This window comes from Trichomycterus rosablanca, chromosome 17 (assembly GCF_030014385.1).
Source record: "Trichomycterus rosablanca isolate fTriRos1 chromosome 17, fTriRos1.hap1, whole genome shotgun sequence".
NCBI lineage: Eukaryota > Metazoa > Chordata > Actinopteri > Siluriformes > Trichomycteridae > Trichomycterus > Trichomycterus rosablanca.
Window position 1 is genome coordinate 16,640,358 of NC_086004.1, and position 20,854 is coordinate 16,661,211.

A 20,854-nucleotide genomic window follows, 5' to 3' on the forward strand; every position below is an offset into this window, starting at 1 on the left:
CTAGTACCGCAATAAATTAATTATGTATCTGTCATCGGAGCCACTGTAAATACCTTTATATTAGATTTCTGAAGAACACAAACACTGATATTGTGATTGTTATGAAAGATTTGTACATGCATGTAAGCTCATTACTGATCAGTGTAATGGACCTGCCAGAGGAGATCCTTGCACATATTTTCTCATTCCTGTCTCTGAAGGACAGGTACATTGCCCTCACAGTATGTAAAGCATGGGCTAACGCTATGACATGTCCAGCTGTATGGACACACACTGAGATCAGGTAAGTACATAATAAGGCTGATTCAACAAACTTTTTTGCACTTTCTAAATTGCATATATATATATATATATATATATATATATATATATATATATATATATATATATATATATATATATATATATGCAATTTAGAACCATAAAAAGTAAAGACAAAAACTATATTAGCTGGCCTATGTACACATATGGAATGCCAATATATGTTTTGATTTGCATTATAATATTTTCAGCGTTTTTTGAATAGTTTTTCAGTCATAGCATCCAGGCTGGTAGCAACATAATATTGTGACTACTCAAGTCAATGTGTAACAGAGTTTTGCTTTTTAGGTGTCTTTTGGGTTGGTGCCACTTCAACTTCTTGTCCACCTGCCTGAAACATAACTTTTTTGTTTTAAATGAGTACAAGACAATTTTAAGTTCGAGTCCAAATGACAGTTTGTCTGTTTTAAATTTTAAAACAAGTCTAAATTAAATTGATATAACAGCTTGTTTTAAATTTATGGAAACCTATAGGGCTTTTAAAGTTGGCATTATTGTGTTATAGTTAACCTAGCTTTCAACAGCTAAGAATACTCTAGCAAAAATAAAATTCTACAGCTTTTGGTGTAAACTTGTTGAAAAAAGTTGTTCAATAAATCAAGGGGTTTACTTAGTCAATGAAAAAGAAGGGTACCCCCTCTTTCAATCACAGCCATAAGAGCCTAAAAGTAAACCAACATTCATAAACCAGATTGGCAGTTTGGTAGTCTGGAGGACTCAGGTGTGTGTCTACAGCATGCCAAGAAGAAAAGACATTGGCCAAGCCATGACCTTTAGTTGCTGCTAATGAATACAGGATGGGTTAAAAGGCCATTTCCCCCAAAAAATTTAATTCACAGTTCTGCAGTGATAAGGATTGCTTACAAATGGGAAACATTTAAAAAGCTGGGAATCTTTGTAGGAGTGGGTGTCCCAGGAAATGCAGTCCAAGGTCATTTAATGCTCATAGATATAAAGGAAACCCATGAGCTACATCCCGTGACCATAGTTTGAAAAAGTATTTGCTCTTTCCTAATGTCTTCTGTTTTTACTTATTTGTCACATTTATATGTTTTGGATTATCCAATTACAATTAATATTAGGCAAAGATAACTCATGTAAAAAAGAAGACTATGCTATTCAGCATTTTCCAACCCCATGTAAGACTTACTTACAGTTACCAAATTCATCTGACTAGACCAGTTGAATCTAACTTACATAAAACCTGTCTGGCTGGTGCAGCAGGCTAGAATGTCTCAAAAACAAGACATAACACTCTCTAAATATATTTAAATACAGATGTGAAACAATGTACTTAAACCTACCTGTCTGGAAAGAGTCATAAAGGAATTGCTTAGGCTCTGAGATTCCAGTAAACCACAGTGAGAGCCATTTTCAACAAATGGAGAAAACTTGAAACAGTGGAGAACCTTCCCAGAGGTGGCGGACAACAAAAATCTCCTGAAAAAAGCATAATCCAGTCACTCATCCAGAAGGTCATACAAGAACCCAGATGAACATTTAAAGAACTGCAGGACTCACATGCCTCAGTTACGGTTAATGTACACAATTCCACAACAAGAAAGACATTGAAAAACATTATCAATGGAAGAGTTGCAAGTGTTGTTGTTACCTGAGGTCATATTTTTGTTAAGTTGGCAAGGACCACACCACTGTTATTTAGGCCTTGATGAATACTAATAATGCAAGATGGTGTATTTTGTTTTTCCAATTACTGTTTTACTTTTCTCAAAAAAACCTTTTGAAGATGGTGCTTGATGGTTCTAGCTCTTGATGGTCAGTGGTGCGAGCAGTGGAGGGTTCACAATCGGGAAAGTGGAAACGACTAGAGCTGTATGAAAAAAGGAGAAATGCAAAAAGCATCTGCTAAGTGCTATAAATTTAAGTAATTCTACAAATATGTGGTCATTGGATAGGATTGGGGCACTGGAGTGGTGCACCACTGCTCAGAACAGTTATGAAAAGGCTCTTTCCTGTTCCAGCATGACTTTGACCCTGTGCACAAAGCAAGTCCCATTAAGGCCTGGTTTGATTTGTTAGGTGGGGAGGAACTCCAGTTGCCTGCATTTACCTCACTGTCAAAGAACACTTTTGGAATAAATTAAAAGGTTGATTGCGACCCAGGCCTTCTTTTCTAACTTATTTTCTACATATTAATCTATGCTTTTGGAAAGGAATGTCCAACAAGCTTATAACCAGGTGTCCCCATACCTTAGCATCCAGCCTGGTAGTTCACAAATACAACTTGGCATTGCCGTGGGGAAGGGAAGCTGGAAATGGAATTACTTTCCTGTCTGAATTAACACAGTGTCCTTACAGACACTGTCCAAAATATTGTGAAAATCCTTTCCAGAAGCATAAAACTGGTATAGCCTAAACGTCAGAGTGGGAACTTGGGAACAACTACATATAAATGCCTATAAAATAGGATATCGAATAAGCTTTTTTTTTAACATGCATTAGATCATATAGTTTATATAGAGGAGTTACTACATATTTTTGAATTTAAAGGGATGTCAGTGTTATTTCTATGGGTTGGAATTAAGAATACATCATGTACTTAATATTTTTATTATTAAACTAAGTAAACAATGACTTTACCCACTTAATTTTTCCTCCATTCAGGTGTGAGTCTGGAACTTGCATGCCTCATCTATTCTCTAATCGTCTGCCATTGGTCAAGCACTTAAAGCTGAGTGTCAGTATGACTGAACCCATCAATCGGAGAAGTGGACTCTGGGTGATTCAGCAGGCATTAGCTTCAGGTAGTGGCCAACTGAATGCATTGTGTGTTAGCTGTGTTGGGACCGCACCTTTGTTTTATTCAGGGCAGGACCTGCTGCAGGGGCTGATGGATGTACTGACAGATGGATCAAAACTCACCATGCTTGACCTAAGAGGTGTGCCCTTTACCCTCAATGACAGCTTTGTCAAAAGCATAGCATTACTTTGCCCCACTCTGCAAAGCATTTTCATCAACAATAGTTCACTTGTGTGCAGAGTAGTTGCTCAGACCGTGAGGGAAATGCTAAAACTTTGCCCTGCCCTAAGCTCAATTGGGCTATTTCAGGCTAGCCTGTCTCAAGATGTCCTAAAAGACCTCCTAGTCTCTGAGCGACCAAGTCTGAAGCAGCTCGAGCTGCACTGTGAGCGTTCTGTAAAATATGTTCCCCCTCTTAACGACCAGATTTGGCAAGAGGTTAGTCGTAGGCACCCTTGTCTTAGGGTAGACCTTGAGTTGGACCACACACTACCAGATCGACACATTCGAAGAGTGCTTTACCCAAGTATTCCTGTGCGACAACTTCACCTTCATACTTGGACATGCCTGTTACATGAGCTGCATCAGGTCACACTGAATTATGCAGCCACACTGGAGGTGCTGGGTCTGCAAACCTGTCCTTCACTTGAACTTAACAAAGCACTGATACACTTGGCAACACAGTGCACGAAGCTCTGTGAGGTGCACTGTTACTGTGTGGTCTCCCAGGAGGTAATAGCAGCATTCTGCACACACTGCCCTGATTTGCACAGATATACACTCAAAACATTTAAGGAGCCACACCCCTGGACTTGCACCTTGCTTAAATAACCTGCAAGTGCATACAAACATGCTTTTGTTGTTTTCTGAATCTACTTGTTATTTATGTAATGTGTAATGTACAGTGATTTGATAGTGTAGAACAGGGGTGTCAAACTCATTTTCACCGAGGGCCACATCAGCATTATGGTGGCCCTCAAAGGGCCGACTGTAACGTATTCTGCTGTGATTGAAGTCTGTTGTTTTTCTTGGAGGCTAAATTCTGTATTTATATTGTCCTACTTTACCACAGACACGGCCTCATAACACAAGAGACGCACCGTTTTCTCTTCCTGAAGCACAAACTTGTTTTCACTTTCATTAAATTTCCTCCTTATGCTTAATTTTCTTACTTATCTTCTTGTACATTTTAGGATCATGTGTAAATATGTGTAACATTATCTACTGGCGGGATGTGTCACTTTGCAGGTCACAAAATCAGCATGCATTTTAAAAGATGCAGTTTGTTTAGGATTTTACAGTATATTTTTAAGATATTTTTAATATTATATATTCTGCCCTCACTAATAGTTTATCCCCCTTTCACAGACAGACAGACAGCTCTCTTCAGAATACAGTCGGTTTATTTGCTTCCCAGCTGTGTGATACACTGTGTGCATCAAAATGAAGTAAAAATACAAACAATAAAAACAATAAAGAACTTAATACAGTACAAGCACACAGCTGTAGTCAAGTGTTACATCTGGTACAATATGAGATTTAACCAAACGTAAAATAGCGCTAACGAGTTAGCATTTTATGTAAAGATACTAATTGCTATAGTAACAGTAACAATTGTATTTAATTACGGTAAATTTGTAACTAAAACGCTGTGATATACTCACTAAACATTTACTAACAACTGAGAATATAAACGCCACTACTTACAGACGATGCTTTGGTATTATATTGCAAGATAATTATATGTATTTATTTATTATTGTTTACGTTACTGACTACGCTACCCCGCGTTCTTTTGCAGTAAAAGTCACATGGCTACTCAGCGAGGTCAAAGTTAGTTGCCATGACTACGATGTCAGCAGTTGCCGGTTAAAGGCGCAGGACTCCCATTAAATTATATCTACATCTCTGTAACAACTCGAACCATCAACAATCATACAGTCGTTTAAGCTCTCGCGGGCCACATAAAATGACGTGGCGGGCCGGATCTGGCCCGCGGGCTGTGAGTTTGACACCCCTGGTGTAGAACATTAGGTTACCTTTAAAGTGCCTTTAATAAAAATAACAATGTGTAAGGGCTTACAGAGTTGCAATTAAAAGACATAAGCTGTGTTGTGAATATGTTTATTTTTTCTTTTCATTTTTTTATAAATCTGACCTTAAGCAGAAAAAGCACAATATTATGATGTATACTGATATGATATAGAATTACATATAATTATGATTGAGGATTTTGGCTATGCTGATTACCCCCTTAATCAACAATGGAAACTGTGTTCTGTAACCTGTTCAGGTGATAATACATTTAACACTTTTTAACCAGGCATGCAATTGGTCTTAAGTCATGTAAAAGTCATACATGAGTGTCCTTTTTAATATTTGTTTTCAAATTTATATTAGGTACGTATTATTCATAGTAGGTAAAAGAGAAGTCATAAAATGCTGTGTCTTTCTGATCAGGGTCTTTCGAAACACTACTGTGATTGATATGTTTAATGAACTTGAGTGTTTCCATGTCTCTGTAGACAAGAGCCAAAGAATTCTCCTCAGGGTATACAGTCAGGAGCTGCAAACACATACAATTAGAAAAGTTTACAATAAGTTGATTCTTAGTTCTATGTTTAAGAAAGGTTTAGCCACATTTACTTTTATCATTTTGGCTTGATGGGTGGAAAAGCACTTTAGGAAATTCCATTTTAGATAAAATTATGCAGTATGACAATTTTTAATGCCATTACAGACCTCATCATCTTCATCATGTGCAATATAGGATGTAAAGCCTCCAACCTCCACATTCCACCCTGTGACAAAAAAAAAGAAAAGTATAATAATTTCAATTTTACAATACCCCCATATTTTATGACTCTTTAGAAGGATGTTTTCCAACATGTGTCAACCATGGATGAATGGCATCAGCAAAGAGTCAAAGCTCACTAATAAGACTAGATGGAGTTTTCCTTGATGCTTTCACAATGAATACTGCAAATTGTGGTTTTTTTTAGTTGTTTTCCTGTTTTGACCTTTCTATGCTTTCCAAGGGTAAAAAGAAAAGTGTAAACAGAAAATAAAGATAAGTAATTCATACAGATTTTAGTCTTTTTGTCTTTGTTAATCAACCCAGTTAACATTCAAAGGCTACAACACAAACAAAGCAAGGCTTTTATATGTACAAGAAACTTGTCCAATTTGCAATAGTTTCTGATTAGTGATACTAATGAATTGTTTTAGCTGTCACAATCACTTGTCACTGTCTTGTCACTAGTATGTGTTTTTTGTAAGAGGCATGCAATAAAATCCTGTTACATTACTAAATATACACATAATGGTTGTGCTTTTTCTTTTAACTGCATTTTTCTAGGGTTACATTTTGTTACAGTATATTTCAGATCTTAAACAAAAACTAATACCACAAAGACAATTTTATTAACGACTTTCAGTTTTATTACGGTTTTATTAATGATTTTCATTTATTAAGAGGAAAAGCATGAACTGGCCCAGTGTCAAAAAATAATTGCCTTCTTAGTTAATCTTAATCTGAAAGATAACTAGGTTCAATTAGACACCCAAGCTTGATTGGTGCCAGTCCTGTTGAATCCATACATTATGTAACAATGTGACAGAGACTGAAAGGTATTAACAAACAGCACATAATGCAGTAATTAAAACAGCTGTGAATAATACCTCTGCAGTTCAGATGAAGAAGCAAGTCTAGTGCAAACTCCCTTTTTACTGAGTCATGCAGCAGTGTGTAATCACCATGAGTCCAGCACTGGAGCTCACCAACACACATAGGAGGGCCTGAAACACAAAAAACTAGCATGCCAACAGACAGACAACAGGCTTCAATTAACCCTGATTTTAGGAAAAAATCTTTTACCTTTGTTGTTTTCCGTAGTTAAGGAGGAAACTGTACTAGTGCTTTGACCATCTGTGTCATTTCTCTTCCCTTCTCCCTTCTCTGCATCACTTTCTTCACAATGGCTTTCAGTCTCACTGTCCTCATCTTTTGCAGCAAGATAATGAAGGGACAGACCTGTCAGGTTAGAAAGCAGGAGGAAAAATGGCTCGGAGGACAGCAGTTCCCAGCATTCCTTTAGACATGAAGGCAGGCTCTCCAGCTTTGCACTTGTATAGCTCCTTCACACACACAGACACAAAATTCTCACTCTAGAAGTAGAAAAGGACCTCAAATACTGTGCAAAATAATGCCCTAAATGATACGTAAGCCAACAGATGCCTGGGTCCGACTAGAATTGCTTTAATTAATAAAAATACATTAACACCAACATTTCCATCCAGGTACTGGAGTGCTCTGACACAAATTGTAAGGATTGAAGTTACTACTTTGTAATGATCTTGAACTTATTAAAATGTGCGTTTTTCCTAACCATCACCATTGACACTTATTTGTGAACATATGTTTATCTATGCTTATCTAGGTTTACAAAGAAGTCTTTGCCTTAACACACCTATACTTTAGCATATCCACACAAATCTGAAAATGATGCTGCGTACTTTATAAACAAACCACTATTAAAGATAATTAATTGTGCTACTATGGCTAAAATTGCAGATAAGCAACAATAAAGTGCATCAAACCTTCTGTGTATAAGGCTGTGTAGTCAAAATCTTTGGAAATAGGGTTTGTATATACTATAAATATACACAATACAATGTATTGTAAGATATGGCACCAGGATGCACTGTAGGATGATTCACCTCGCGAGTTTGGAGCCATTTTGACAGCATGTAAGTGTGCAATAATTCTTCTGGCCACCAAGTGCTTTATAAGTTTTGAAATTCTATTACTATTATTAGATGCTATTGAGATGCTATGCTATTACTAATTCCTGTTTCTTCTGGACAGCTGTTGTTTTAAATAACATGGTTATAACAGGGAAAAGGCAACTGGGACTGTCAGATGAGTGTAAATACTTCAAAATGATCTCAATTTTATTGAGCACCTTTTGGCTGATTGGAACGTTGATTGCAAGCCAGACCATTCTGTCTAGCATCAGACTGACTTCACAAATGCTCTTTTGACTTAATGGGCACAAATTCCCACAGGGAATCTCCAAACCACATGGAAACCCCTCCCGGAAGGGGCAGATGATTGATTACAACAGAGACAATACCTTTGACATTTGGTAAGTTAAGCTTTGGTTGACTGTACCTCTTATTGGGTGGTCCTTTTCTCTCCCACTGAAGTTCAGTCAATTGTAAAGCCTTGCTTACTTGTTTAAATTTATCCTCCTAATTAAGAACAGAAAAACTAATTAAATGGCAATATAATGTAAAACCATATAAAATACAATTGTCTCTAGTGATATTAGCATGCTACACCCAAATCAGCCTGGTAAAAAAAATTGCCCTAAAAGGGACAATCTAAGACCATTGTATACAATTGGTGAGGTTTTACAATTAAGTCTAGTAAATGCAGAGCTGTATACTTATGTGTACAGGATAAGCTTTTTTAACCTGCCTTAACCTCACCACCATTTTCACAACTTGAAATACGTCTCACCACTCTGAAGTTTGATAGACTAGCTGTTTGGAACCCATCAGATGACTTCAGAAAGAATATTTGACACATTTGACATTATGAGCAAATATTTTTACACATTTGGCTACTATTGAATAAATCACTGAGACTATAAGAAAACTTTATATAATAAAAATTTTTAAAAGTAGTACTATAAAAGACTATAAATGTATTATGTACTGTAAAAGCACTGTTCAATGGAAACCTTATTTACAGAGAAGTTGGGAGATTTTGTTAAATTACAATAAAAACTTACAAAAGTACAAAGATTTCAAATGTTTATATACTGACCAATTTTAATTATATTTTGTAAATATTATTAAACTTAGAATGTGATGTGAATGTAAAGTTTATAGAATGTAGAATATCTCACTGTTTTTAAATGCTGCACAATAAGCAGGCACATTAGTAACAGGTAAGGTTATCATAATTAAGTATAAAAGAAAGATCCACCAAAGGCTCAGCAGTCTTTGCATCATTTACCATACATAATACTGTAAAAAAATAAGGGGTTCTGAAGAAATCTCAGGCCCTGTAGGGAAATTATGAATGGGTGACCTTTAAAACATCACTAGATGAGTAACTGTAATGCAACTGTGGTAAATATAGCAACATGAGCTAGGAAGTACTTTGGAAAACTGTTGGCACTTAACATAGTTAAAAAAATGCAACCTGAAATTTTAATATTTAAAAAGCTTTACAGCAATTCTAGGCACAAACACTGCAGAGTTTTCTGAGTCCGAAAGACAGATTCCAGATGGCCTGAAAGATGGTGGCTAAATGAGTCCATGTTTCAGCTTGTTTTTAAGAAAACTGATGTCAAATTCTCCATGGCAAGACAAAGCATACCATTCAGACTTATCAGCAAAATGTGCAAAAGCTTACATCTGTCATGTTATGAGGTTGCTTTAGTGTCCCCCATATTGGATTTTAGAGTAAAGGTGATGTAACACAATAGTAAACATGCCTCTATTCCAGGCATCAAATTCAAAATCTGTTTATATTTACAAAATACACTGCCTGGCCAAAAAAAAGACACCACCTGGATTTAATTAAGCAAATAGGTAAGAGCCTCCCATTGGATAATTACTGCATGGGTGATTATGTTTTAGCTGGCAACAGGTTATTTAACCCTAACTGATGCAGTGAGTAGCTTCTCATTTGTTAAACAACTATGTCAAAAGACACATCCTGTGGTCGTGGAAAAGATGTTAATCTGTTTCAAGAGTCATGAAAGAAACTGAAGGGCAAGTATAGTACAAATATGCAAATGCAAACAATATACATAGGCAAACAAAGGGGTAAAACTGACTTACCACCAGAAAGTTAGGTAAGCGTATTTCTGAACTGTTCTCAAACTCCTGCTGCACTTGTGCTTGATACAGGGGGTCCATGTATGTCTCATTCACCCACTCAAATAATATATCTTCCTAAATATGGACATAATCACACAATAATACATTACTTTAATGTCATACACCATGTGTTCTCTGAACAGAACCTAACCCTAAACCCAACTTACATTTCTAGGGATATGTGTGTGACGTGGGATTAAAGGCTCTATGTATCGAGGAGGTCTCGGCAGGGAGGGCCCATGGAACCAGCCACTCAGGGACAAACGACACTTGTCTTCAGCAAGAACTTCTGAAACCTAGGGATAAGGGACATTCTTTTATTGTTAATCATATTAGTTGAGCAAACACGCGCAAACACACACACACACACACACACACACACACACACACACACACCAGAAGGTGTCTGAAGTTCAGTAAAATCTGTGTATTTGTTTCTACCTGATGGAATGAGACAGGAGATACTTCAAAAAACATCAGTGTGTTCCAACAGGGCACCAGAGACTTTATTACACTTACAGGCTGATAATGTTCTAAACAGCAAAACACATGCAACATTAATGTTACACATCCACTAAACATTATACCCCATAAAAGAGCCTGCATAATTTTTATGTTAAGATATGGTCCGAGAGACTTGAGTTTGACAAATTTTTTCATCTAATACCAACCTGACATTATAAGTCAGTAGTGGTCCTAGTAGCAACTTAGTACAGCTCGACTGTAAAATTGTTAACCGCAAAAGTTCAGAGTATGGCTGTCAAGACCTGATTGTTCTCAGATGAAACACTGCCTACTAAATTCCAACCTGAAAGCTATACAAACGCAGGAATATCGGATACTGGATTGGTATAAAGCAGGCCAATATCGGGTCCTGGAGCTGTGTAAACTCAATTCCCAGAAGTAATGGATCCCAGTCTCAATCTCAGAAGTGATGAATCATGATTTATTACACAACATCCTAACTGATAAATCTGGGTTTGTTCATTGACATGAGGACAGACCAGTTGGCTACCACTGTGCCAACTACTCCACTTCATATTGTTATACACTTTACTTTCCTATTTGGAAAAAGATAGAGACTATTTTTTAATATCCTTTAAGTAGAAATGACAAAAGGTTAAATATTAGTTTTCTTTTTTCCTCCCTGATTGTACAAGACTTACCAAGGACTTCATTAGAAAAACCTATCTGATAAATACATTTATTGTTTATTTATTAAATAATAATGTTTATTATAAGCTACACCAATCATACAGATGAACTTTGAGGGTTACACAATTACTGACTGTAGCCCATCTGTTGCTTTGTCACCCCCATCCCATACCGCATTTATCCATTAAAAGTCACCCCCATAGGACCCTCAGTGACCAGATGTTATTTGAGTGGTAGACCATTTTTAGCACTTTAAAAATTCCACTAATATGGTAGTGTGTTTGTGCATAAATAGCAGGTACAGCAGTAACGTTGGAATTTTTATACACCCCAATGTCACTGATGGGTGGAGAATCATGCCCCAACCAAAATATATACAGTATAATAAATAAAGCCAACAGCATTCTGTGCTCAGAAAGTGTCCATTGATGAAACACCAGAAGAAGATTAAAGCACACTGTGCATGAAAAAAAGAAAAAGGCTGTAACTGTACACCTACTGCAAGTGCTAACCAGAAAGTATTCAAAAACTTAACAACACTGCTGTACCTGATACATGCACACACAACACCACACACACTACCATGTTAATACCACGTTATTGCAATGCTGAAAATGATCGACCACCCAATCATTATCTGGTCAGTGGGGGTCCACAAGGGGTCTCTAGATTAATCAATGGGCTGCACAGAGTAACAGATGGGCTACAGTAAGTTATTGTGTACCCACAAAGTTAATCTGTGTGGTAGTGTGTAGCTTTTAAAATAATCAATTATGGTACATACCAGATAGCTTTACCTAATTAAATGCTGACTGGATATTCACCTTGATCACAATGGTATAAACAGGTTTAGTATTTATGATGAAAAACCATATGCATATATATGTATATCTAATTTATTTACTTATTTATTTAAAATAAACCACATTACCATCTGTACTGAACAAATCTAGTGTCCCTCCATCACTCATGTCCCATGAAGGCAACAAATAAAAGATAAATGCAACCCTTCGCCCTTCAAGCTCATCATCATGACACAGCAACACATCTGTGAAAAGAGTAAAGGAGAAGTCATGTTTATTGTGAATAAACATTTTTTTTAACCAAAAACTTTTAGATTCCAGGGGGCTGTTAAACAGATTACCTGTGTGCTCATATTTAGCACATGATATATCCACAGTTGGCTCTAAATCCACTTCTAAGAGCTCACCCAGCCATGAGCGAAACTGTTCAAAAATAAGGGATCTAACACACACAAACACACAACTGTTATACCAAAACTTATTTAGTGCAGAGAACCCACTACAAACTGTATTGTATTGTAAGATACCTTATCTCAGAAATGTGGTGATCTTTCCTGTTCTTCAGATCATCAGACTGTAAAAGACAAATTATAATTCTTGTGGTCATTAAAAAAGACTTTACGCAGAGTCCCAGTAAAGAAAATCCAACTATATTAGATAAATACCTGCTGGAATTTGTATAGGTCATTAGATTTTCTGTGAAAATTAAGCTGTAGTAGCTCATCCCGCAAGCTCTCTGCAAATCTTTCGTTCTGAAGAAAATGATCAATCTTACAGTGAGGGAACGGCTCACACGCCAAGTGTACACTGCCTGTATAAAGAAGAAAGGAAAACCTTATGTTAATTTTTATTATTATATGCATATCCATAAACAAGTATAAAAAGGCACCCCCAAGTTGCGCCACCACTATGCTAATACATTAACATACACTAATACACTAACACTTTAAGATTAGTCACATTAGAACATGACTGCAGGAATAATCTTCCATTTATGGATCAAAAACTTTGGTTTAAAAAAAATGTTACTTATGCAAAAGCATTATGTTGAGTTAAGGTTGCACTGAAACAGTACATGGCTTTTTTTTCACACCACTTTACAAACGAGGCTGAAGTTAGTTACTTATTCGCGGCTTCCGATTTGTTTGGTTACTTATTCGCAGCTTCTTATTTAGCGGCTGAAGTTGGTTGCTTATTCATAAAGGGAGCGTTCGCCATGGATATTTGCTGCACACTTTATATTTTACCGACATAAATCAACTAAATAAAGACGTGAACATAATTTTTTTGGCTGATTCTCATCGTGATATTGCCAATGTAAAAATGTGATTCAAATATAATTAAAATATTTACTTTGTGAAATATTTTTTCAATTCATTCTTTCAGGCTGCATTTCCACTGTAAGGAAAACCTATTTTTATTCAGAAGCATACTGGTGGCATAATTCATGTCGGGCCAGACAAATAACAAATCCATCATACAGAACTGGTCCCTCTTTGTAAGAAAAAGTTGATTTTAGACTGGCCCAAGTTCATTCTATACCTAAAATCTAACTGCCAACATGGCACACTCAGCAATGGTGCACATGAAAATTGATTCAAAGGGGCAATTTCAGAAGCATACTGGTGGCATAATTCAAGTCGGGCCAGACAAATAACAAATCCATTATACAGAACTGGTCCCTCTCTGTAAGAAAAAGTTGATTTTAGACTGGCCCAAGTTTATTTTATACCTAAAATCTATAGCCAACATGGCACACTCAGCAATGGTGCACATGAAAATTGATTCAAAGGGGCAATTTCAGAAGCATACTGGTGGCATAATTCAAGTCGGGCCAGACAAATAACAAATCCATCATACAGAACTGGTCCCTCTTTGTAAGAAAAAGTTGATTTTAGACTGGCCCAAGTTTATTTTATACCTAAAATCTATAGCCAACATGAGGCAACAATTTTCATATAACTGCTGGTTTCGTTTTTACCTTCGTTGTCAATAGCACTTTAAAATCGTGTGTGGTGTACCTGTACAGGGACGTGGTTTCATTCACTTAACTTGCAGTGTAATCAGACCAGTTGTACCAAGAGGAATATTTAAGGTCTTATGACTGTAGTTTTCTGTTGTTGTCTATTATTACTTAACCAAGCTTATTTAACTTAACAGTAACTACTTTATGCGTATTTCCAAACAACTGTAACATCTTTTATTGTGAAACCAAAGGCAATCTGCAAAATAAATCCTTTCTTTTACTTGTGGCAATATCTATATGTAACATTTGAAGTGGAAGTTCAGAAAACGTGTAAATTTAAAGTGGATAAATGCAATGGAAGTTTATTAAACAAAAAACTGAAGTGACTGAATACTTGTGTAAATGATCCACACGTGGGATACGAACCCTGAAAGAAACTCGTCCTGTTTTTCCATGCATCTTTTATTCCATTCCGGATGGCATCATTGTCTAAGTCAGAATTGATAATGGCGGTTTCACATCGTTTCTCCTTTTTAGCGCTTTTCCCAGGTTTAGCGCTATTAGACAGACGTTTAGTGGACATGCTTGCTTTAAAGCTAGAAGTGGGAAGGGCGCACAAATATGACGCCATCAAAACAAAGGCTAAAGTTCGTTGAGGCGAGTAAATGTATCAGAAAGATAAAAACAACTACACAAAGGAGAGAGTTATTCTTATATTATGTAGTTACCTAAAGCTGTAGGGCTGCTTTGGCTTTTTCATCCACCTCTTTATATTTCTATTTAAAAAAAACTGTTGCAGATGAAATCAATAGACTATTTTAGACATTATCTAGAAAAGTAAAAAAACGGCTATTTGCAACTGTCAGGTATACGATGGTTATGAGGTTTTGAACTTTAACGATGTCATCATTAAGTTTGGGATATTTTGATTAAAATATGCCTTCTAAGTCTAAACTGTTTTTTATTTTTAGCTTTGATGAAATGAGCAAGCTTTTTAATTGACATGCAATTACCTCCCCAATAAGCTCCCAATATCTCTCTAACTTTCAACAACAAGCTCTACTTACTCGACTTAATTATTATTTTGTTTTTAATCAGAAAATCCGTTAGAGATCAACTGTAATATGACTTGCTTTAATTTTAAAGAATTTTAGTGGTTAGTATAAAGCAGTGGTGTATTCTGCCAATGTATTCCTGTATACTGACATACAAAGATGACCCTATGCCAATATATTTCTGTATACTGACGTACAGACATGACCCTATTTGTTTATAAGAACTTTTGATAAAGAATAAACGCAGGTGTAAGAAATAATGGAGCTACTGAGGAATGTGGGACAATAACTGGCAAGAATAGTCAAGAATAACTGGCAGCAAAACATATTTAATTGGATCCTGACAAATAGTGGTATAGCGAAGGAAAACATTTAACTGGGGACTAAAAACTCAGAGGAAATGAATGACATAAAGCTGATGAACACAGAGTTGTATGTTTCTCAGTCACTCCCTGGGACATTTGTTTGGCTCTAGGTTTTTAGGGACCATGGGGAATCCATAGTGGAGCATTCCATTGCACCATCACCACCTAGGAGGGTACGGGTGACAACCTCTGGAGAGAAAAGTAACAGCTGTCAGAAGTAGTCTGCCTGGCCAAGTACTGCACCTGAAAAAGCATAGAGAACCCTGCCCAAACATATGGTCTATGCCTGTCTTCAATAGGTAACTATAGTTCTTTCTGCTCTAAAATACAAACAGTCTGCTGTAGCTTTTCCTGGGTAGCTGTGGCTCTTTCTGCTGAAATACATCTTGTCAGATAACCATAGCTCTGCCTGGCTGACTTAAGTAGCCCTTTAGGGAATAAAACTAAAATTAGGAGCCAAGTGTGCTTATAGGTTAAAGTCATTAAGTGGTACATAGGCTTAGGGAACCGGGGAACATTTGTGAAGGTTCATAGAGAGGGAAAGAATGTGTGAAATGTGAATGAGGTAGAATGGTAGAGAAGTGAAGAGTTACAGGAGAAATACTGTATTATAATAAAAAATTTAAAAAAAGAATAATAAAAAGGTAATTTCTATTTTCTTTTGAGTTCTACTGAGAGTGTACTTTAATGATATCCATAGGGATTTTAATGCAGAGCAATAGACTAAAATTACAACCCCAAATCAGAAAACGTTGGGACAGTATGAAAAATGCAAATAATAAAAAGTTTCTTAAATTTACTTTGACTTTTATTTCATTGCAGACAGTATGAACCCGAGATATTTCATGTTTTGTCTGGTCAACTTCATTTCATTTATTAATAAACATCCATTCCTGCATTTTAGGCCTGCAACACATTCCAAAAAAGTTGGGACAGTTAAGCATTTACCATTTTGTAATGTTGCCATACCTTTTCAGAATTTATTTTGTCCCATTCATCCTGCAAACACGTCTTAAGATGTGCACCAGTACGGGGTCGTCATTGTCGCATTTTTCGTTGTAAAATTCTCCACACATTCTTTATTGGGGACAGGTCAGGACTGCAGGCCGGCCAGTCCAGTACCCATACCCTCTTTTTCCGCAGCCATACCTTTGTAATGTGTGCAGCATGTGGTTTTGCATTGTCTTGTTGAAAAATTTATAGACGTCCTTGGAAAAGATGATGTTTTGAAGGCGGCATATATTGCTCTAAAATCTCAATGTACTTTTCTGCATTAATGCTACCATCACAGAAGTGTTAATGACCTTTGCCAAGGGCACTGACACAGCTCCATTCTATGACAGACCCTGGCTTTTGGACTTGTTGCTTAGAGCACACAACATCCATTCTTTCCAAAAAAGACCTGGAATGCTGATTCATCTGACCACAATACACGTTTCCACTGTGTGATGGTCCATCCTAGATGCCTCCGAGCCCAAAGAAGTTGATGCTGCTTCTGGACATGGTTAACATAAGGCTTCTTTTTTGTACAGTAAAGTTTTAAGTGGCATTTGTGCATGTAACTCCATATTGTAGTGCTTGACAAAGGTTTGCCAAAGTAAGCCCTTGCCCATGTAGTTATATCAGCTATTGTTGAGTGGCGGTTCTTGATGCAGTGCCGTCTGAGGGATCAAAGATCACGGGAGTTCAGCTTAAGCTTGCGCCCTTGGCCTTTACGCACTGAAATTCCTACCGATTTCTAATTTAATGATATTATGCACTGTAGAGGGAGAAATATACAAATCCCTTTCAATCTTTCTTTGAGGTACATAGTTTTTAAACATTTCAATAATTTTCTCACACATTTGTTGACAAACTGGAGATTCTCTGGCCATCTTTGCTCATCAAAGACTCAGCCTTTCCTAGATGCTGCTTTTGTACCAAACCATGATAACAATCACCTGTCTGAAATTACATCATTATTTAGTTTTTTGCTTCATTACTAGCCCTAAATTGCCCCTGTCCCAATTTTTTTGGAATGTGTTGCAGGCCTGAAATGCAGGGATGGAGGTAAACTAACAAATGAAATTAAGTTGAGCAGACAAAACATGAAATATCTTGGGTTCAAACTGTCTGCAATCAAATAAAAGTCAAAGTAAATGTAAGGAACACTACATTTTATTTGCATTTTCCATATTGTTCCCAAGTAGCTCTTAGTCACATGCTTTGTCTGGAGTGGCTCTGGAAAACCTTGCTGTGTTATGAAAAGCCATTCTGAAAAAGCAAGGTAAGTAGTCAACCCCTCAGGTTCACCTACTGGACAAAGCATGCAAGGTGGTGATCTGAGGCCAAAAGTTCTTAAATTGGTCCAAGACATCTATGGGCGATTAATATCTACAGGTGGGGGGAAGCAAAAATGTTTAGGGTCATTAGACTGTTTGGTTGTGGATGGTTAAAGAGGATTCACATAACTACAATTCACATAAGGAAAGACAAAGAGGATTTTGCCACTACAAACTTTTGAATAGATAAATCCCAGTATTATATTATTATTGTATTTATTGTATTATAAAATATATTACAATATAATGTGACAATTGGCCCTTAAAAATATCCTATGCATACTCATATCTAAATGAGTTAAGTCAGCTTAGTGTAGAGCATGTGATTTAAGCTACAGGTACCCCTGTAGTTAAAACAAAAACTGTTGCTAAATGCAGGGCAAATCGCCCAAGAAGCTGAACGACTTTAGCCTTAACATCATTAGTATTGAATGCATTTGAGAAACTCATTAAACTCGAGTTAAACATTAACTTGAGTTTAGTGGAGAAGCATTTAAATCCAATGCACATTGCACACAGCTCCAGCGGGGGTAGATGATGCTACTATTACTCTACTGAGCCTTCTTTACAAACATTATGAAGGTCCCAACACTCATTCAAGACGTACGTTTGTGGATCTGCCTTCAACACAGTTAAACCCCAAATTTTAGTTAAGAAACTCTGAACAATCATCAACTTAGCAGCCTGGATGATAGATTTTTTAAATACGTATGTAGACCACAGCAGGTTAATGTAAAAGTCAATATCAAAACGGACATATCCTGAAATTTGCAGATGATACAATGATTGTTAGCCTACTGCAAGATGAGACTAAACATGGCCCAGTGGCTGAGGAATTTGTGCAGTGGTGTACAGATATGAATTTGAAATGAAATATTACAAAAACAAAAGACATGCTTATTGACTTCTGTAAAGTGCTCGAGTTGCCATCATCTATATTAATAAGATGACAATTAATTTTGTTGATAGTTATAAATACCTTGGGATAGTTATTAATGATAGGCTGTCCTTTAAGGTAAATACTGATAAAATTTGTAAAAAAAACTTAAGAAACTTGTTTAGTGTGGATAGAAAAAATATTAATAAATGTAATAAGTTTTATTTATTAAATCTGTTTTAGCTTTTTCTATGATTGCTAGGTTTGGGAACCTAAATGTGCAGATTAAGAATGATCTCAATAATAGTCTTAAGGTGGCTAACAAAATAATTGGCGTTTCAAACTCCCCTAAATCCTTATATTTATTGGTAAAGCCACTCAGAAAGATACTAAGTTTTCCATATCATCCACTTAACTTTGAGTTTTCAGCCAACAAAAATGGCACCAGTGGTGGTATAAGAAACTGAGCAAACCTATGTCCCTTGAACATTTACAGACCCCAAAAGGTTAATTAAAAACCTACCAAACCTAAATCAAGTAGGCTAGAAATGGATAACAGCATCTAAAGAGCAAAAAACAGACCAAAGACTAGATATTGGAGATCTAAAAGTGATAATAGCTCAAACCATGTAAAAGTGAGCAATGAAAAACATATTCAGAAGCACATTTAAGGCATATGGCTGTGCAAAGCCCCTTTGGGAGAACACACAAAAAACAATTTAAAGTACACAATGAAGGTGGAGACTACAGTTTAGGCAACCATGGTAACACAACCAGTACAGGCTCAACAAGTCTAAGCACCAGGTGGCGTGTCACACAGTCAACCAATGGCAGTTATAGCCCAAGAACCAGCCCCTGCACCTACTCAATAAGTTTATCCTATAAATGTGTTTGTAGGCGGACAAGGAAGGGGAAGATACAGGGGGCAAGGCGAAGGCTAAGAAACCCAGTAAAGGCAAATGGGCATGCACCAACAGCTGGGACAACAGCCTGGGACACCAAAACAAGGTCAACCAATGGTTCTGCCAGCACTGCAGCCACCACCTCCACCTGGAATGATGCAACAAAACTATACCTACCAACAAGTACAATAGATAGGACACACAAGGCAATATTGTCCTAACCAGACTGTTCCTGAGAATACCCATGACACCGAATGGCGGTAATGAATGGTGGTACTGAAGGTGCCTGGATGGGGGGGGTGTTGATGTGCAATTTGTAATAACATCCTTCCCACTTGGGTTAAATGTGGACCCCAAAGATTTAGTTATTGTTAATAAACAATAAACAGTAAACAACAATACCGTTCCTAGTGAATACTAGTGCCACATATTCATGCATTAGACATCAAGGAATTAAGCTTCACCTATTTGCAAGATAATTCTCCTGGAAAACAAATATTCCAGTATACACAACCATTAACGCTAACAGTTGGGAAACAACATTTAATGTCATAGTGTACTGACACAACTGTTAATCTCTTGAGATAAGATAACGTGCAGATTTAAGGCTAACATTAAATGATTATCAGATGACCTACTGGTGAGATTTCCTGATGCAGTATGGCAGATGCTAAAGACAGAACAGTTAAAAGTAGATGTCACCTATCCATTCTACTTTGGGGGCATGTTTAGACATGACTTATAATGTATGGAAGTAATGGATACAAGCATGGATTCAATTTGGGCTCAAAGTGCTTTTATGACAGCAGATGGCCCTAATATTGTGCATGGTGAAGTGATTCGACATCTTTTAAGCACGATGACGTTACCAAAGAAAATTTGTTATTATAAAATGTACATGACACAAGTTGGTCAATAAAAAATATGAGAGCTCATAATAAAAGGTAATAATATGTCCGATATGCAGCTAGAGGCATTGGAAAATGGTCAGTGGTGGTTGAAGATTTGAATAGACAGGTAGAAAAGGTTACAGACGTCACAGATTGCAAATGCAGGAATGAGGTTCTGTCTATGAAATAGCAGTACGGAATAAGGGAGACAGTAAGAGTGATCACCTATTTACTGTACCTCCTGGAGTAGACTACACTAAGAAACTGCAGAAAATAATCATAGAATATTTAATAGACAACACCGGAGGGACCATTTAGACACATGATAGACTATGCAAATGTGGGAAAAATACAGAAATGGAAATCAGTACAGAATCAATTGTAATATGGCTTTGATTTTAAATTATTCTATTGATTAGTATAAAACAATAATGCACTCTGACAATATATTCCTTGTGAAATCAGCATGCCTAACAAATCACAGCTTTTTTTAAAATGGGGGTTGTGTTATTTTCCCCCACATACAGTATGTCCACTTTCT

At 36.7% G+C, this 20,854-nt stretch overlaps 2 protein-coding genes across 2 annotated transcripts; one reads left to right on the forward strand and one right to left on the reverse strand.

Moving 5' to 3' along the window:
• Positions 1–121: 121 nt before the first annotated feature.
• fbxl8 (F-box and leucine-rich repeat protein 8) lies at positions 122–4,485 on the forward strand. Its single transcript, XM_063012955.1, has 2 exons — positions 122–283; positions 2,947–4,485. Exons 1-2 carry the CDS (start codon positions 147–149, stop codon positions 3,911–3,913), a joined length of 1,104 nt encoding a protein of 367 aa, XP_062869025.1. The 5' UTR covers positions 122–146; the 3' UTR covers positions 3,914–4,485.
• A 705-nt stretch (positions 4,486–5,190) lies between these two features.
• On the reverse strand, positions 5,191–14,717 carry ogfod1 (2-oxoglutarate and iron-dependent oxygenase domain containing 1). Its single transcript, XM_063012954.1, has 14 exons — positions 14,632–14,717; positions 14,330–14,499; positions 12,603–12,748; positions 12,465–12,511; positions 12,279–12,379; positions 12,066–12,182; positions 10,421–10,512; positions 10,147–10,275; positions 9,941–10,054; positions 8,256–8,335; positions 6,960–7,219; positions 6,764–6,880; positions 5,825–5,883; positions 5,191–5,648 (listed from the first exon to the last, which is right to left on the reverse strand). The coding sequence occupies exons 1-14, from the start codon at positions 14,661–14,663 to the stop codon at positions 5,490–5,492; spliced, it is 1,623 nt and encodes a 540-aa protein (XP_062869024.1). The 5' UTR covers positions 14,664–14,717; the 3' UTR covers positions 5,191–5,489.
• Positions 14,718–20,854: the final 6,137 nt, after the last annotated feature.